Raw genomic sequence first — 18,104 nt, 5'->3', positions numbered from 1 at the left:
GTCTCTGCACAATTGTATTTGCTGTTTGCGTAAAATTGGCTTTGCCACAATAAAGCCATGTTATGCAGTGAAACATACAGAAAATATTGTGCTGAAGCATATTAAGACTAGAAATGGACCACTGTTATGCAGCATTGTATGTGTTGTTTAATCACACATACACGCGCATACACCGTCTCCAGTCACAGTATGAGCTCCGAGATCTCTAATCGCTGTACTAGCAGCCATTCAGAGCTGTTTCTGACATTGCTGCGGCGATTTGGGGCCTTATTCACTGTTACATTTTCCCAGCTGTTAACCTTCTTTTCCCTGCACTTCCTAGAAAACCAGGTCAACTGGGTTATGCTTTAAAAAAAGGAGCACTGGTGCCTTTTTGCCACCTTATTAGATAGCTGCCGACTTCATTATCACAGTATTGGGCTTCAATTCCTCAAATGTGCAATAACTCGTGAATTTTACTGCCATTTGATGTGATGAATCCAAAATGCAAGCAAAATGGAGTGTTGTCTGTTGGCATGGGGTGCGTTGCACTGAGTCATACACAGGCTGGTGCACTGTTCAAAGCTGCATTTTTATAGTCTTGGCAAGGGCTTTAGGTGACTGTATAATAGGAGACTGATGGTGAGGAGTTTTGCTGCATCTTTCGAAGAAAGTGGCAGCAGAAGACCAAGCTGATCACATGTCAAATTAAGAAAAGTGCAGAGTGAAAGAAGGATGAATGGCTGACATAGTGCATGTCCAGCTTTTGGTTCATCATTGTGTGGCTTGTGACAACTGCACCAGACTGATCACCATGTGCTATAGCAGCTTGCGATACCATCTGATGACTACGTCCAATTTTTGTGACCTGTAGAGGACCCTTTGTCAACAGACCCTAAAACCAAGAAGTCACGCTTTATTCCAACTCGTTGCATTACAAGATTGTATAGCTTATGATTTGTCATTAATTAAACGAATCAAGGCCTTATACCATGTTTACAACATTGGCTGCCTTCTAATCAAACGGGAAAAAAAAAAAGAAGCGGCATTCAATATTTATGCCAGTGCTCCCTTTAATGTGAGGAATGTGTTGCACATTTGTTATCCTTGTCGACAGACGTGATGACAGCTGCCAACTATGACAGTGACATCATCTTGAGTTGAGGAAGGGCTCAGGAGTGCTGTTCTTCTAAAATTGTGAACATTCTTTATAGAGGAGGCCACATTTCGAATATAGATTGGCATGCCCACCACCAACAAAACACGGAACAATTTCTACAGATATTACCTACAAGTTTCCTTGTATTTTCCAGTCTTAATGTACTAATTAGTTAATAAATAATTTGTTTGTTGACCTATCCACAGCTGGAAACATCACTCCAGAATATTCAAAATGCATTTGTTGATCTTGCGTTAAAACTTAGAATAGCATATATGATAAATTGGGAATTAACGGGTTAACAACACCGTGTCGTATGCCCATTTTTGGTCATACTCAAGTATATCATTTTTGAAAAAAATTGAAATACCTTTATCATTTGTGTCCATTTGCTATTAATCTTGACAAGATTGAGCTTCACAGGGAGAACGAACCTTGAAGTGTTCAACAGTGGTCACACAAGATATGTCTCGAGACAAAAATTGAGGCAAGAAGCTTCAGAAACATCTTTTGTTCAACCACTGCCATCAATTACTATGAAGTACTGAACATTCTTTGACCTCTTCAGTAATGTTATACTCAGTCCCGAATTGGTCTGAGCTACACTGAATTGCCTAATAAAGCGGAAACCACATTGTTCGATTTTTATAGGGAGCTGTTTCAGGTTGTTGCGAGCAAGATATGCGGTTATTGCAATCAGGTGCCATGTTCTACAAGGTCAAGCATCAAACACCATCTTTTGTGAAAAATTTGAGTTCACGCAATTTGATGACACAGGGGTGTGGGTTTTTAGTGCTGTCTCCATTAATAATGCAAGACTTGTTGCATAATAATATGCAAGCAATAATAATATGCATAATAATATGCAACCTGCAGACACAGTAGCTTAGCTTATATAACATCCTATGTTCTGTATGAAAGTTCTCAACTTGGGTCACTGTCAGGATGATTTGGGATCAGAATGAATTTGGGCCAACAAGCAGGCAGCCCTGACTAAAACAAGCTGAAATAGGTGGCTCAACTTTGCCATGAATAGCTGAAAGCAAATGGAATGACCTACCCAAAAGTCCTACCTAAAAAATATTGCTTATTTGATTGTCATATTTTGCACTCTATTATAATACTTATTCTAAGAGATAGCCGATCTTGATTAAAAAAAAAAAATTGGGGGCAAAATGGTCAAGAGCTGGCTGTGAAAAATTCGCTTCAATGCTATGTTGTGCTATAAGCAATGTGGTTCTTGGTTACTGATCTTGTATAGTGAGAGATAAAGGTGGAAATGAAGGCACCAGTCCAGGCTACCTGTATGTGGAGGGGCTGATGAATTCAGGAATCATGTGTCAGATTGAAAGTTTTTGAACTGGCAAAACTGAAATGCCAGCAGGCCCCCAAAACTGCAATAGCAGCTTTGGATGGACAAGCTCATATCCACTTGTATGAATTGGTTACTCTGGTCACAGCTGCAGCATTTCATCATTTCCATATTTTACATTAGGTGGCATGTAGGAAAAGCACGATGCTGTGACATTGCAAACTGTTCGGTTTCTGTTCGACAGTAATAGGCTAAAATGATGCTGTGGTTTTGTCTGGGAGCTCATACTAATTGGCAAATGAGCTAGCATAGAGAGAGACTGGCGATGTGGTAGACATACTCGTAGCGTAGATTAAGATGTGAAGGTTATGAAAAAGTAGACTGAAGAATGTTTTATTGGAGCTTTGTTATGGGCTAAAAATTTCCATACGCCTGCATGCTTGTCAAGTGCATTGAGACCCAAATGTTTACTGGATCATATTTTAGTGTGATGCTGAAGAGCAGCCGAACCACGACATGAAGGCAAATCATATCCAGTCTTTTCTCAAGTCGCTGCCAAGCCACATTGTGCAACTCGCACTGAAAGCTGCATGAACTGCCTTTGGTTACGAACCTGAAATTTCAGAAACTGTATGTTAGGGGGAGGGGGAGGGGAGTATTGCTCTGGGCAGTACATGTCAGGCTTAAATTCATGAACACTTTTTGTTCCCACTCCTACATTGTCAACTACTGGACTGCAGTAAGAGAACTGGTTTGATGCTATGCCTCAGCTGATCCCAAGCACCTGGCTTTTTCCACAGAAAACATCCAGACTACCCAAAGCAGCTGCTTGAATCTAGCGAGGTCTACCACAGCCCAGAAGACGTGGAGAGCCAGTGCAACTACAACGGGGCGGCTGCGAACGTCGTGAATTGCCCGCAGTGTCACAAACATGTCTGGAAGACCTTCCAGCACAAGTATGCCCATTTGTCAACAATTTGAACCTCTATATAACCAATATGGATATAAGAAAGTAAATTTAGAATGTCTTTTTTTTGTTGTTGTTGCCAATATCGGCATATAATGGACATACGGTTACATGTATATCAAATGCAGCGAAGGTATTCTTTTGTTTGATGTGACTTTGTCCTAATGATGTTCAACTTTATACCAGAACTCTTGTGACCACTCTTTCTTATGAAACACAAGCTTCCTAACTGACCTTTTGTAACCGAATGAAGCATTACATAAAACGTTGGCTTGATTCAATGATGTGGAAGAAGACACACTTATAGCAGCCTAGCTCAGCAGTAGGCATATGCAAATTTTCTCTATATATTCTTTGACCTGCCATGGTGGCTTAGTTGCTGTCGCATTCTGCTGCTGAACACAAGGTTGTAGGTTAGACTTTTGGTCACTCCTGCAGCATTCCAATTGAAGGGGTATGCAAATACAATTGTGTACCATACATTGGGTTGAAGAATCTGAGGTAATCAGAATTAGCCTGAAGTCTTCTTACTGCGACGGTCTCTGTAACTAAAGTTAAGCTGCATAATTCAATTCAATAATTTCTTCTGTATGTATTTATTGCAAGATCACGTAGCTGTGTACCTAATATGTATACTTAGCACAGCACAGATACATATCGGAGTAAATGACAAAGGAAATCATTAGGGTTGAGATTTAGACTTGTTGCTACATCAGCTTTAACATTTTGCAGTGTAGCACAACCAATTAAGGGAAAATGAGACCTCCACCCAATCGTAGCACTTGCTACAAAGCACAACTAGTACAATGACACAAAGAAGAAACAGGACACAAGCACTATGTATGTCTCTTGTCTGTCCTGTGTTCTTTTAGTGGTTGCGCTACACTGAAATACGTTCAGAAAACTGTTAAATGCAATACACATCTGTTTTATATACTCATGCTATATGCACAGAAATACAAAATACTTGGCAGAAATGAAAAAAAGAAAACGAAACAAATGGAAGAGAAAGGACAGCAGGACGTTGCACTTCTTTTGTAGCGACATTGTTGCTGACATTCACTTCACAGGCACGCCGAGGAGGACTCGTGTCACAAAGAGCTTCATGGGGACAACCAGCAGTATGTCTGGGCTGTGTCGGAGGATGACAAGCCAGGCACAGAAAAGTCCAAGCAAGTGGAATTGCGAGTAATGCTTGACCCCGAGAAGAAGATCCCCACAGTGTACAGCAAAATTGGTGCGCCACAAGTTTCAAGCATGCTCTTGCAAATGTGTGCTGCTTGTGTTATGCTTATGTCACGTTTGTGCCATGTTTGTGTTGTGCCTGTGTTTTGCTTGTAGTTTTTCACTAGTGCATGGGGCTGCACTGAATGTACATTTTTCTACCACACGGGAATAAAAACTGAGCTCCCATCTCATTTCCTTTGAGCTGCATGGCTTGCAACACCAGTTTTGCATTTCTAGGGCTAAATTTCTCTGCTGAATTTAGCCACAAAGCTGTGCAAAACATCAGTGCTTGAGAGTAATGTCAGAGAATGCAATAAAATTCTTCCATACTTTGAAGACATTGCATAATTACAAATGTCAAATATTGCCTGCAAACATCTTTCACTCTTATAGCTGACTTTATTATTTCTGATACTGTTCTCTTTGGAATCGTGAGTGCAAGTTTGTTGCCTGTTTACTGAACATGATTTTAACAGATGTCATTCTCCTTTCTGCAGTTGGCAGGTAGCCTTGACTGAAGCTTCTTATTTCAGAGTAGAGAATTACTGCTGTTAATTTAAATTCTTTGATATTTAATTTGCTTAATATTTCATGGTTATAATGTTTACTGGCCTTAGGCTGTGCAGAACATATTGTTTCATATTTCGCTGGCTACAAGTGCAACATGAATTGTCTTTTCGTTGGAACCCGAATGGAGCTGAAGTTTGTAGAAATGCGAACACTGAAACTTTAAGTGACTTGCTATCTGAAAAGAAAAGCAATGAGCTGGAAAAGTTAAAGCAACAGTTTAAGGACACATTAATGACATTTTGCACCATGATCAAAAGCAACAATATTTTTGAAGAAAAAAAAATTGTTTTGATGCTGACAGCTTTTTATATGCTTGGAGGCCTCTCTTCATTTACCAACTATGTATAGCTAGGCTTTTCATTTATTTCATTGAAACAAGAAACAAACAGTATGTTAGGTGCCTTGCTTCAGGAAAAGAAAAACCAGTTAGCATGAAAAGTTAAATTTTCAAGGGCTCAATCATGGCGCTGTGCACTACAATGAATAGGGACATTTTAGAAAAAAAAAACATAATGTTGGTAACTCTTTGGAAATCTTGCTTCGTTTACAAGCTATGTATAACCAGGTTTCTAATTTATTTCGTAGAAGCAATTCAAAGAAAGTTGGCACAGCTCACTTGAAAGTTCATTTTCTTCCTCTCCGCCTTTTGCAACGCAGCCATTCGTGACGACGAGGACTCGGGTCGCTCTTCGTGGTCTGAAGTTGGCAGCTCCGTGTTCAGCAGCCAGGATGACTTGGGCCACGAGCAAAAGTGGCCAACGTCCTTCTGGACTCAGGTGTCAGTGCTGACGCGGCGCAACTTCCTCGAAGCCAAGGGCCGCATGCTGTCCAAGCTCAACTGGGTCCAGACCATCGGCCTGGGCGTCGTGTGCGGGCTCATCTGGTTCCAAGTGGACCGCACTGAAGACACCATTGCTGATATTAGGGGCTGGGTGAGCAGTTTTTTGAAGAGCTTGGGTGCCAAAAGCGGCTCCATTGTGCAGCGTGTTGTCTGTATTTATAAAGGGACACTAAGTGTGTTAGAGACTTTAAAGCAGGAGACCCACAGTATACAGATTGGTGCGATTCAAAGTACCACGTCTTGCAACAGTGACAACTACATCGAAAAAGTTTCACTTGGGTTTCATCTCCTTCGAAGGACGGAGCAGTCATCTTTCAGGATGCTTTCACACCTTGTGAAACGTAATGTCCACTCTGACGACTCATTGGAGTAATGAAGATAAGGTCAATACTTCTAAAAGTACATGGTGTGAAAATGACTTTTGGGATGTGCGCGATTTCATTAAGTTTGGCTCACTTAGTCAGTCAATGCAGATTGGCAGTGATAGCCCCAAAAGTGATTGACCAATGATACAGCCCTCAGGCACTAGTAAAGGCACTAGGAAAGCCAGTAAGCAATGTACGAGCAAAAGTTGAGTAGCAGCACCATTTCTGGATTTCGGAAACAGCTCCTCATGACATTGCAGGTTACAACAGTGGGAGGTTGAGGTTAGTTTTTGTTACCTCATAATCAAATCATGGTTTTTGCACTTAAAACCCCAGAATACTGTTATTATTATTAGAGGTTAGTTATTCATTGTTTGGTTTGCAGTTTGGAGGAAATTAAATCTGACCCCATATTTAGGCCTCTTGTTCAGGAAAAAAAAGACGTTAAATTCGTAAAGGTGCCACAAAATCTGCGATGTCATTCTATGAACATTGTTGTAAACTAGGCAAAGTCACCCTTCATCTGCGATTTTCTCCTCTAACAGCTTGTTTCTTTTTCATCATGCAAATAATGGAAATTTAGTTTTAGAAGAGTAGTGGCACTGCTTCATTTTGGTAAAAAATACTCAATAACTTCCTCTTGTTTTTCTACTTACCAACAGCAGATATCTTTCTTGAATTGGTGCACAATTTATGTGTAGAATGGGACATAAGGTAGTAAAAGAGTGTCTGGGCTGTTACTCTGTTAACACGGAATTGTGTACTTAATAATTATAATTCTCTCATCTTCTGATGACCAGTATTTTAAGAATATTGCTCTGAGGCCTAAAACATAAGTGGCGCTAAAATCGGGGCTAATATAACAAATCGTTTACTACACCACGAGCAAAAACTTTTCTGGGTATTTATTTTTTGTGCGTGCGCTGTGCACATACTTTTCATATGCACTGAAATCTTGTTTACATATCTTGGTTTAAAGAAAATGACATAAGGTAAATAACTTCATCTGATGAAATTTGTGACACAGTTGCATGATCGGTGTTCTTCAATGTGAATCTGTAAACAGGAAAATCTTGTGAGCCAGGAACAAAATCGAGGTTCTTAGCACCTAAATACAATTCCCAAACACATGTCAACTCGTGAAGCTCGCCAGATATCAGCGATACTACAGTTGACAACACGTAATTTTCAAAGGGCATGCATACATTTTTAAAAAGAACAGACTATGACTATTTTTTGTATGTTATAATTGACACTCTTTAAGTCCTTAATACAATGTCATTCTTTGTGCTCCTTGACAAGTCTACTGTGTTGAATATGCTATATTGTTTATCATAAAGCTGTCCCTTTGGATATAAGACAGCATGTACTAGGAAAAGCTGAATTAGAATTCTGTTTAGACTTGCATTTACTGGAGAACTCATTGGCTTCTTTCTCTGCCCTTATAGTGGTTGTTACACAAGAAGAACTTGGCACCTCTTTAATGATTTCTTTGTTTTGCAGATCTTCTTCAGCACAACATACTGGATGCTGTTTGCGTTGTTTGGCGCACTCATATCTTGTAAGAATATTTTATACCTCCCTCTTCCCTGCTCCTTCCCCATCGTCCTAGGATTCCATGTGGCTAAAAAAAGAAAGCTTTTGTTTTGTTCAGCTTGTGAAGCCTTTGTTTGTTTCTGCTTTTGTTTGTTTGCTTGTTTGTTTGTTTGTATCTTCATACGTTTGCACCCCTCCAAGCCCTGCATGGCCGTAACTGCTTGTGCATTCATGTATGACGTGTCCTGTCACATACAGTCAGTCAACTGCAAAAGTTTATAGACTATTGAGTATTTACACAGCCTGGACAGACATATGCAGCCCGGTAGTGTTTAGATTTTCAGCCTGTTATAGTAATATTAGAACAACATAGTGTAAATTCAGCATTTTATCACATCCGGCAATTGGTAAACTCAACCGGTAAACTTTGCAGTTGACTGCAGTCTGTGTGAGAAGTTTGCAGGGGTATGGTTTCCCCATAAGAGCTGAATCTCTGCTAAGGTTCGGGCAACCTCTTTGAGTGAGTGGAACACAGTGTGTGTTGGAAATGGCTGCTGCTGAATGCAACTGTCAATTCAAGGCCATCTGCCCAGTGTTTACAGACACTACAGTAATATTTTGTATTCAATGTGAGGTTTCACTCAGAGCCTTGATCCATCTAATTCAATTTATTGTATTATAATCAGGTACCAGATTTTTCCAGAGTTTAAGCATTTCACTGTATTGCATGACCAAAATGAAGTGCTTTTCTTTCTTCAGTCACATTATAGGCAGATGAATATTCTTTTCATGGCATCAGACTTGTCCGCCAATATATATAACACGGTTTGACTTATATGCTCAATTTTGTGGGAGGCCTTTTCTTGAATCCTGTACCACATAAACTTTTAATAGTACTCATGGTATAAAGATTGGTAGATGAATGATTTTATACACTTGTGTCATGAAATTGGCATTAAAGGTGGGAACACAAAGAGAGGAACAGCAAGACAAACTCTCAATTCATGTCATTCAGTTGTGAGAACAGGGCAGGCCTGCCCTGATGCTCTTCTCCACTTCGTGTTTCATCTTGTTGTTTTCTTCACAAGCAGACATGGCAACATTAAATTCGTGGGCTTTAGCATAACAGTCACATACTGGGGTAGATGTATGCTGGAAGACACTCAGGAATAGCACAGCTAGTGGAGGCACTTTGTGCCTCTGGAAGTAAAAAATAGCATGCACTGTGAACGCTCTTATGTTCACTCTGTTAATGAAACGGTGAGTCTGACCAGTGTTGCAAGAAATTAGGTGCACACTGAAAAAAGGCTTTGGTGCCGATCATGTGCCTGAACTTGTCACTTGGTGTGCAGACCTGGATGCATAGCAGTGACATAGCCGAGGGGGGGGGGGGCAGCTACCAGGCTTCAGCGCCTTCCCCCCCTGTAATATTTCCTGCCAGCGCCCTGCTCCCATTTATGCCTGGCATGTTGCCTATAAACAAAAATGCATATCTTTTGAACCCCTGCCCTAGACAAGTACAGGATGGTACATGCCTCCAGGTAGACCAAGGGCTTGCTCAAGGTAACAGTTGTGTTGTTATACACCAAGCATAGGAAACTTAACAGGGAATAATGAAGTCTTAGCCCTCCTCCCCCCTCTGAAATGCAACCTTAGTGCCACCCCCCCCCACCCCCCCACCCCCCCGAGAAAAAAAAGTGTGGCTACGCACCTGATGCACAGGTCATATTGCATTCGATGCTGTGCAGCGCTGCTGGTGTTGTGCCATCAACCAATAGAATCAGCCTTGACTTCGGTGGGCCGAGTTAAATACCTCCCAAGGCCTGCATGATTCGAGCCATGATGTCGTGCAAGAAGACGTGGAGCTCGTACATTTCAGTGGAGGAGGGGGGCATTGCAGAGCAAATTGTATTTTTTTCCAAGGCAGCTTGCACTGGGCCTCTAGCCTTGCTGTGGGATGTGCCCACTTAATTTATGCAGGCACTCTGCTATTAGAAAATGTTGGCCGGGTGAATGTGAGAGCCAAAGCAACCTCTTGTCCCATGCATATCTGGCAGGTAAAATTTCACCAGAGGCATATCCAAGACTGTGTGCTGTGTAGTTGCTGGCTAGAATTAGCTCAACACATTTTGCTACATTCATTTAGGTGTTCTAGACGCACAAGTGCATCTTTCTTTTTTCGAGGGCTGTAATTTGGGGTGCAGGTTTCATGCAGAGGCATCTTCTATGTAAGAAAATATGGTAGTTAGCTAACATTATCTAGAATACTTTTCGTTGATCATGCATGAAACATTAAGTATCTTTTCTTTCTCAAGAGGGCATTTTACTTTGCACTGCTACTTTTTTCCCCATGATGCCCACAGAAGTTTCGCCTTGTGAACTTTTCAGTTCCTCCCGAGCGTGAAGTGATCAACAAGGAACGGGCGTCAGGCGCCTACCGCCTGTCAGCCTACTACCTGGCCAAGATGATAGGGGAGCTGCCGCTGACATTGACACTACCGTCTGCATTCCACCTCATCGCCTACCCCATGCTGGGCTTTCACAGTGCACAGACGTTCCTCAGCTTATGGGGTTTCCTCGTCCTAAGCACAGTAGTATCGCAGGTGAGACTTGCACGTAGCTCCTCATCGTACAAATTAACAAGCCATGGCACTTTTGATGATTCGTACAAATGTTGCTTTGATTTCACACAAAGGTGGAACTTCGCAGTATGCATTTCATTTAACGCAATATTTGAACACCGTATTTACCTGTTCTTAAAAGAATTACTCACAACTACACATTGTGCGATGTGGGACTGGAATACTACCTATTGTCTTTGTGAAGGAAATGGATCATTGTCGTTGTATCTGTTACAGTGAAACATGACTGTGCGCTGTGTTTGCGGTAATAATATCGGATGGTGCCACCATTCTGTTGTTGAGAAAGTCTGCACTTCTTGGCGCATCATAGCCACAGACATGTACTTATTCTTTCTAAGAAAACAAGCTAGTGGTACCTTCAAACATGGTAGTGCTAAATGAAAAATATCACAAAATGCCAATTCCATGCGCAAATGAGCTAGCGGATCAGTGGAAAGAGCCACTTATACATGGCTTCGATATTAATGTAACATCTCATATGCACTGGCACTTATTAGGCTGATTGCCTTGACATCATGCCCTAATAAGTTGCCACCTTTAGTAGTTCAGCATTCTTCAGTGATATCAAAACTGTCTAGAGAAGACTGACACTGCAATTCTTATGACAATCATTAATCTGTTTTTGTTTTTTACTTCCTTCATGTATATAGTACAAATGCACAATTGAACCCACTTATAACAATATTCAAGTGCCACGAAAATTCCGTTGTTACAAACTATAATTGTTATAACCGGGTTGCAAGAAAAAAATCTAAATAGGGGGATGGCAGAGCTGTTGTGAGAAAACTATAATGGCGGGGAGGCCAGTGCCCCTCCCCACCACCTTCCTCCATCCGGCTGATGATTGCATTCACTCATTTAACTGCTTCCTGGACGCTCCATTCACGTGTAACAAGCCGCGGCTGTCGGCGTTAAAGAATGACACTGCTATAACAACTGCCAAGAGGAGTCACGGTTGCCAAGCGTTATGCGAGCTCCACCTAGGTATCACTTTGGTGGCCCCAAAAGGGGCCTTTTAAAAGATGTGAGAAGGTTGTCGTGGCAGCTTGCTAGCTTGAGAAATCCAGAAGAATCACTGAGGCAAGATTGCCACAACGCTCTCGCCACGTACTTCTCACTGGCTTGCATGAGCAAACCCTATGTCCATCAGTCTTGCATGCTTTACACAAAGCTTGCCGACATCCTTCTCCAAGGCAGGTGCTCCACGTAGTGCAGCGGAAGGTTCCTCACGAAAATGAAGCCCCGGAGGGACTGAATCATCTACCGGGCGTCGAGTCAGCTTGCCCTACCGCGTCATCGCTGCCGTCGTCACCCTCGCTATCTGATGCAACCACGTTCATGACGATCGGCTCATCGTTTAGAAGCGATTAGTTTCCAAACATATAGCCATGGTTTTCTTTCACCAGCAATGTCATGCATTGCCGACGATCAGCGGACGGATCAGCCATCTTTTGTTTTGTGGCCAGGAACGATTTCGATGCGACCAACAAAGACGAACACAAGCAATTAAGCTGCTTGCAGATCTGCGTTGAATGAAGAGCCAGCGAGCAATCTGGAAGCAGTGCAGTTGGTGTGGTCCATTCCTGTTTCAGAAGGTGGCACGGTGTAGAGCTATGGGTGCAGCCCATTCATGTTCGAAAGGGTAGAAGGGTGACGGGAGAGAGGTGCACAGAGAAGGCTGGAAAATGAGCGTGCGGCAGCTTTTGGGCCAGCGGCCATCGTTCAGCAGCTCGAATTCCTTGTTTTATTTCCAAGAATTTCGCATTTCGCTACCTTTCGGCCAGACTTCATCGTTATGACAGGTAATGCGGCATCAGGGCATTGTAGTAAGCATGTTACTTTACGATGGAAAGCATATAAAAGTTGACAGTGCAGCAGCTTCCCATTGTTATAACCAATATATTGTTAAAACCGGTATTGTTATGAGTTCGACTGTATATGTAGTTATTTAATAGAACCACTGCTAAAGGACGCAACAGCAAAAGAGACAAACCTGGTGCTATTCGCAAATCTGTTTATTCCGGGAAAAGCACACAATGTATGCAGCTGCATGCATGTGTATTACAGGCAAAGGAGACAAGATATGACAAAGAATTATTAAAAGCAAGGCAACATCAAACCCAAGCACACACAACAAAGCGTGAAACGAGAACATATTCACATACATAATGACAGGTACCCTGAAGAGGTGCGTATCTTTTCGTCACCCCAAATGGTCTTAGCTGTTTTTAGCAATGAAGAAATTGCGCTGCTGCACTTTTTTAAGGACTTAATGTTAACTCAGGGGAGGAAAAGGGATGACCACTTTCCATCTCAGGAACTGACAATGTGGCATTGAAAACAACTGCATGATTGGAACAAGTTGTCCTCATTCATGTAAGCCATCAAATTTTTTTAACAATGGCAGCCTTTCATTTAGTCTTGCATTTTTCAGTGGGCCAGAGCAAGCTTTAGCTCAGGCCAATCTGTCTGCCATTCTGTAAATAAATATCCCTATATATATCTCTCTTTATGTTATCTCAATCACATTATTAACGTGGTTGACACCGTTTTGAAGCTCTAGACAATGGCAGTGTTTTGAGAGAGGCCAGATGTCTTTTTTTTTTTTAGCAATCCTTTTCCCTTACTCATACAGCCTTGGTGACACAAGATTTTCTAGGAACCCCTGTGACCATGTGACTGATAGTCTGCATGCTTGGCTCCCCAGATTTAGGTCTCCTAAAGTACTGCATGTTACCTCCTAAATGTCTCTTAAAGTACTCGTGTTACCTCAGTCACATTATTAACGTGGTGGACACTGTTTTGAAGCTCTAGACAATGGCAGTGTTTTGAGAGAGGCCAGATGTCTTCTTTCTTTTTTTTAGCAATCCTTTTCTCTTACTCATGCAGCTTTGGTGACACAAGATTTTCTAGGAACCCCTGTGACCATGTCACTGATAGTCTGCCTCCTTGACTCCCCAGATTTAAGTCTCCTAAAGTACTACATCTTAGAGTTGCTGAGCGTGTAACAAACAGCTGCAAAATACAAGACTTCAAATACAAGACTGCAAATACAAGACAAGAAATTTAAAGGTTCACATGAACGAGGATGACATGTTCCAAGCATGCAGTCGTTTTCAATACCACATTGAGTCAATTATTGAGAGGAAAAGTGATTTTACTTCATAAAGAACCTTCTAAAACAACAGTGAAACATTAGACAATTTTGGTGCCAATCCATGTAATTTCGTCTGCAACATTGCATTCTTTTCTGAAGTCACTGTCATCAAACATCACTCGGGTTGGGTAATACAGTAGAACCTCGTTAATATGTTGAAAAAAAAAAAGCAAGAAAAGCTTAATATCCGGGAAAATTTTGAGCTGAAGTCACTGAAGAATGTTGCAGTTTTGCTCAAAGCAAACATTCCATTCCCTTTGGGCCATGCACTTCCTCGTTTCAACATGCTGTACCTTCAATCTTAGCAGATCATGTGACATCTACCGTATTTACCCGCGTATAACCCGCCCCTGCGTATAACCCGCACCCCTAACTTTGAACTCGGCGGAAAAAAAAAAAAAAAACTCGCGTATAACCCGCACGTTTACCTGAAAAAAAAAAAATGAGCGCTAGAAAGATGCAACTCACACTCAGTGATCATTTCGTTTTCAGAACATTTATTCAAACGACCGCCACCACGTCACTGGTTATCCGATTCTTAATCGTCGCCGCTCTCACTACTGCCATCCGAGGCTTCATCGCCACTCTCAAAGACGTAGTCGTCCTCGGAACCATCCAAACTATTACTGATCGCACATTTTTTAAAGCTTTTCCGCACCAAATCGGCCGGTATCGCTTTCCACGCATCCACGATCCACTGGCACAGCAATTGAATATCAGGCCTTCGCACGCGTCCCGTCGGTGTGAGGGCGTAAATGCCGTCGGCCATCCACTGGGCATACAGCCGCTTCACGTGTGCCTTGAACGGCTTGTTCAGGCACACGTCGAGTGGCTGTAGCATGGACGTCATGCCGCCAGGTATTATGACGAGGTCGGTGCTGGTCTCGGCAAGGCGAGCCTTCACCGCATCAGTGCAGTGGCCTCTGAAGGAATCTAGTACGAGCATCGACCGGCGTGCCAGCAAGGCACCTGGTCTTCGCTCCCAGATTACTCGAAGCCAGTCACCGACTAGGCCACTGTTCATCCACGAATTTTCTTCCGCACGCACAACGATTCCTGGGGGCAGTGGAATGCTAGGTAGCGTCTTGCGTTTGAAAATGACATACGGGCGCAGTTTCGTGCCGTCAGCCAAAGCGCATAGCATGACTGTGCAGCGCAGCTTGGCATTTCCGCCGGTCAGCACGCTGACTGATTTGGAGCCCTTTTTTTCCATGGTCGTGTCCATCGGCATCTCAAAGTACACAGGTGTTTGATCAGCATTTCCCACCTGAGACAGCAAATAGCTGTGCTCCTTCCGAAGTGCGATCACATATCGTTGAAAGTTCAACAACTTTTCCTCGTAGGCTTCAGGAAGCCGCTGGCACATGGTTGTTCGCCGCCGCATAGAAAATCCATGTCTTCGCATGAAGCGCTGAAGCCATCCACGGCTTGCACGAAACTCACGTGGAATGTTCAATTCCCGGGCCAACTTCAGGGCTTCCATTTGCGCCATCTCAGTCGAAACAGCGTGGCCACGACTTCTCTGCTCCTCAATGAACTTCGCAAGCTGCGTCTCGAGGTGGGGGTACGCGCCAGTCTTCGGACCCCGAAACGCTCGCCTGTCCCGGTTCGTTGCTTCGAGACTCTCTTTTTTCTTCCTCCAGTCGCGAATGCACGACTCGTCGACGTCATGCTGTCTTGCAGCAGCTCTGTTGCCGATTTCTTCGGCAGCGGCTATAATCTTTAGCTTCTCTTTCGCTGTGAAACACTGCCGTCGAGTCGCACTCATGATGCCAAAACAAAGCAGGCAAACAGTGCAAACTGGGGTAAGTACACTAAACAGCGCCTAACGCGAGGCTCAACAATGCTGGCCTTTCGTTGGCCCTTCATCGGCTTGACAAGCGTCGATGACGATGGGGATGGCGGACTACACGGGGAGGCCGCCGCACATTGCGGTGAAGCCGACCCCCCCCCCCCCCCCCCTCCCAAGGAAAAAATTCGCAGATAACCCGCACCCCCACTTTTTAAACGCGTTTTTTCACATTTTGGTGCGGGTTATACGCGAATAAATACGGTAACTGTGTACATTGAAGCTGCCAGGGCTTTCTCTGCTCACCCCAACTGCATGCGTGCACATGGTCGCAAGCAACATATTTGGAACAAGTGCTTCCACGTCTTAACATTTAAATTACGCTGTGCCTCCAAAACTTTGTGATCCAACTGTACGCATTGAAGCTACCAGCTTTCTGGTGTGTGCGCTTGGCTGCAAGTGTTCGTTCATATCACCTCCACCATTTACTGCACGGAAATATGACGGCATATCGGCTTGCTGGTGGCCTCTCGCCTGTCAGCCTCACAGTAACTTGATCAAGCGCGTGCTAGGGGAAGTAGGCAAGCTTGCAACTCCTCCTGTAACCTAACTGTGCTGCACATGGCATGGGTGTGAAGGTGGTGAGTGCAATGGTGGAGCAAGCAGCAAGATCGCTGCTACCTTAATGTGCACAGTTCTCTGACGCACCTAATGTTGGCAGTCGCCTAATGTCAAGTTTTCGAGACGCATTGAAGCGAGAGGCAGCCACAAATGATTCGCTCCCATCTGCCGATGCTCTTCATCATGCTAGCGTCATGACAGCGAGTGTTTGTGGTCACTGAGTAACATCTGTTCATGTTCACTTGCTTGTGCGTGGCACCATGCTTGTTAATTTAATTAGTAAGTAAATCTGTACGGCAATTCATGCAACTGATAAAACGATAAACCTTACTTCGTGTAGCTGTCCAATACAGTAAAACCTTGTTAATTCGGACTTGGTTAATTCGAATTCCTGGATAATTCGATGGTTTTCTGCGGTCCTGTATATTCTAATGTAAGTTTGACCAGATAATTCGAACTGGTGGTCTAGGCCAACCCAGTTAATTCGAAGATTTGGGGTGCTATACGGGCAATTCCCAATCCTCAATTCACTGCAAACCCGGTGAATCAACGACCATTCGGAGCCGCGAGGCGACACCGCATAGCAATCGTGATTATTTATAGACGAAGCGCCCGACCCGTAGTACTGCTAGCACAAAAATTAGTCCACGGTACGCCCCGTGCACTGCCGAAAAGCGCACCTGCGAGGAGAAGACGTGATTCACTGCAACGCAGTGGGCATACCTGTTTTTGTCATGTGCTCTCGTCCCCCACTCCGCACGCTCTTCGCAGTCGCAGTGGTTGCAGTGTCAGCGCGTGTTCCGTGCCACTGCTACTAGCTGCCGTTCACCCATTCTCTCTCCGTGCCTGTGGCGACATGTGTGTGTGCAACACCGGTCTGCACCGTTTCTTGGGGTGTGATGGTTAGGGGCGTTGCAGCTAGCGTGGTGTTCTTTTTTTTTTTCTGAACTGTGCAGAAGTGCCAGTGAGCGAAGATGCCAAAGTATAAGACTTTAACGCTGCAGCAGAAGTTCTGCTTGATCCAAGAAGCGGGTAAGAACACGTGTTCCAAGACCGAGTTGGCTGAAAGGTACAGCGTGCCCCTCTTGACGTTGTACACAATATTGAAGAACAAGTCGAACGTACTGGAGGCGTACAGCAAGACATATTCTTCGAAGCGGTCGCAAGTATGGGCTCCCACGTACCAGAATGTGGAATCAACTTTACTTCGCTTGCTGCAGAAAGCAAACACAGCCCACCTTCCCGTCAATGGAACGATACTGCGGGAAAAGGCCAACGACTTGGCTCTGCAACTTGGGCACGAAGAGTTCAAGTGTAGCAATGGATGGTTCAGCCCTTTTAAAGAGTGCAATAATTTGACCTTCGTAGCCTTCGGTGGCGAGAGCGGCAGCGCAAACGAGAGCGTCGTCGACGACTGGAAGGAACACACATTGGCTCCATCGCTTAGTGAGTACAGTGCAGATGATGTGTACAACCTTGACGAGGCAGCCCTTTTTTTACAAGGTGCTGCCCACAAAAACGTTCGTAGCAAAGGACACCGCGGTCAAGGGTCGAAAGCAGGGCAAGGAAAGAATTACCATTCTCTTTAGCGCGAACATGTGTGGTAAGCACAAGCTGCCGCTACTTGTAGTTGGAAAGAGTGGGAAACCTCACTGCTTTAAAGATGCACGGCTGCTGCCAAGGGATGAGCTTATCTACCGGCACAACAAGAAAGCCTGGGTCACAGGTACAATATTTGAAGATTACGTTCAGCAGCTTGACCGCAAGTATGTGGTCGCAGGCAGGAATGTACTCTTTGTTGTTGATAATTGCCCGGCACATGGTGACATCCCATACCTGAAAGGTATCAGGATGGTATGTATTTGTTCCTCCAAACACCATGTTGATCTCGCAGCCAATGGACCAAGGCGTCATTCACCACACGAGGAAGATTTACTGC

At 43.7% G+C, this 18,104-nt stretch overlaps 1 protein-coding gene across 3 annotated transcripts in view; it reads left to right on the top strand.

Annotated features, from left to right (window-relative positions):
* Positions 1–18,104, top strand: part of LOC126518541 (uncharacterized) — a 208,812-nt gene that overhangs the window by 180,165 nt on the left and 10,543 nt on the right. For all 3 annotated transcript variants that reach the window (XM_050168325.3, XM_050168329.3, XM_055065304.2), the window contains exons 9-13: positions 3,251–3,406; positions 4,488–4,654; positions 5,872–6,146; positions 7,924–7,981; positions 10,345–10,559. In XM_050168325.3, the coding sequence (XP_050024282.1) occupies positions 3,251–3,406; positions 4,488–4,654; positions 5,872–6,146; positions 7,924–7,981; positions 10,345–10,559 (871 nt within the window). The remainder of the gene's footprint in view (positions 1–3,250; positions 3,407–4,487; positions 4,655–5,871; positions 6,147–7,923; positions 7,982–10,344; positions 10,560–18,104) is intronic.

The sequence above is a fragment of the Dermacentor andersoni genome, chromosome 3, assembly GCF_023375885.2.
Source record: "Dermacentor andersoni chromosome 3, qqDerAnde1_hic_scaffold, whole genome shotgun sequence".
Taxonomy (NCBI): Eukaryota; Metazoa; Arthropoda; class Arachnida; order Ixodida; family Ixodidae; genus Dermacentor; species Dermacentor andersoni.
Note: the sequence above shows the minus strand (reverse complement) of the source record. Positions and strands in the feature narration are given on the sequence as shown.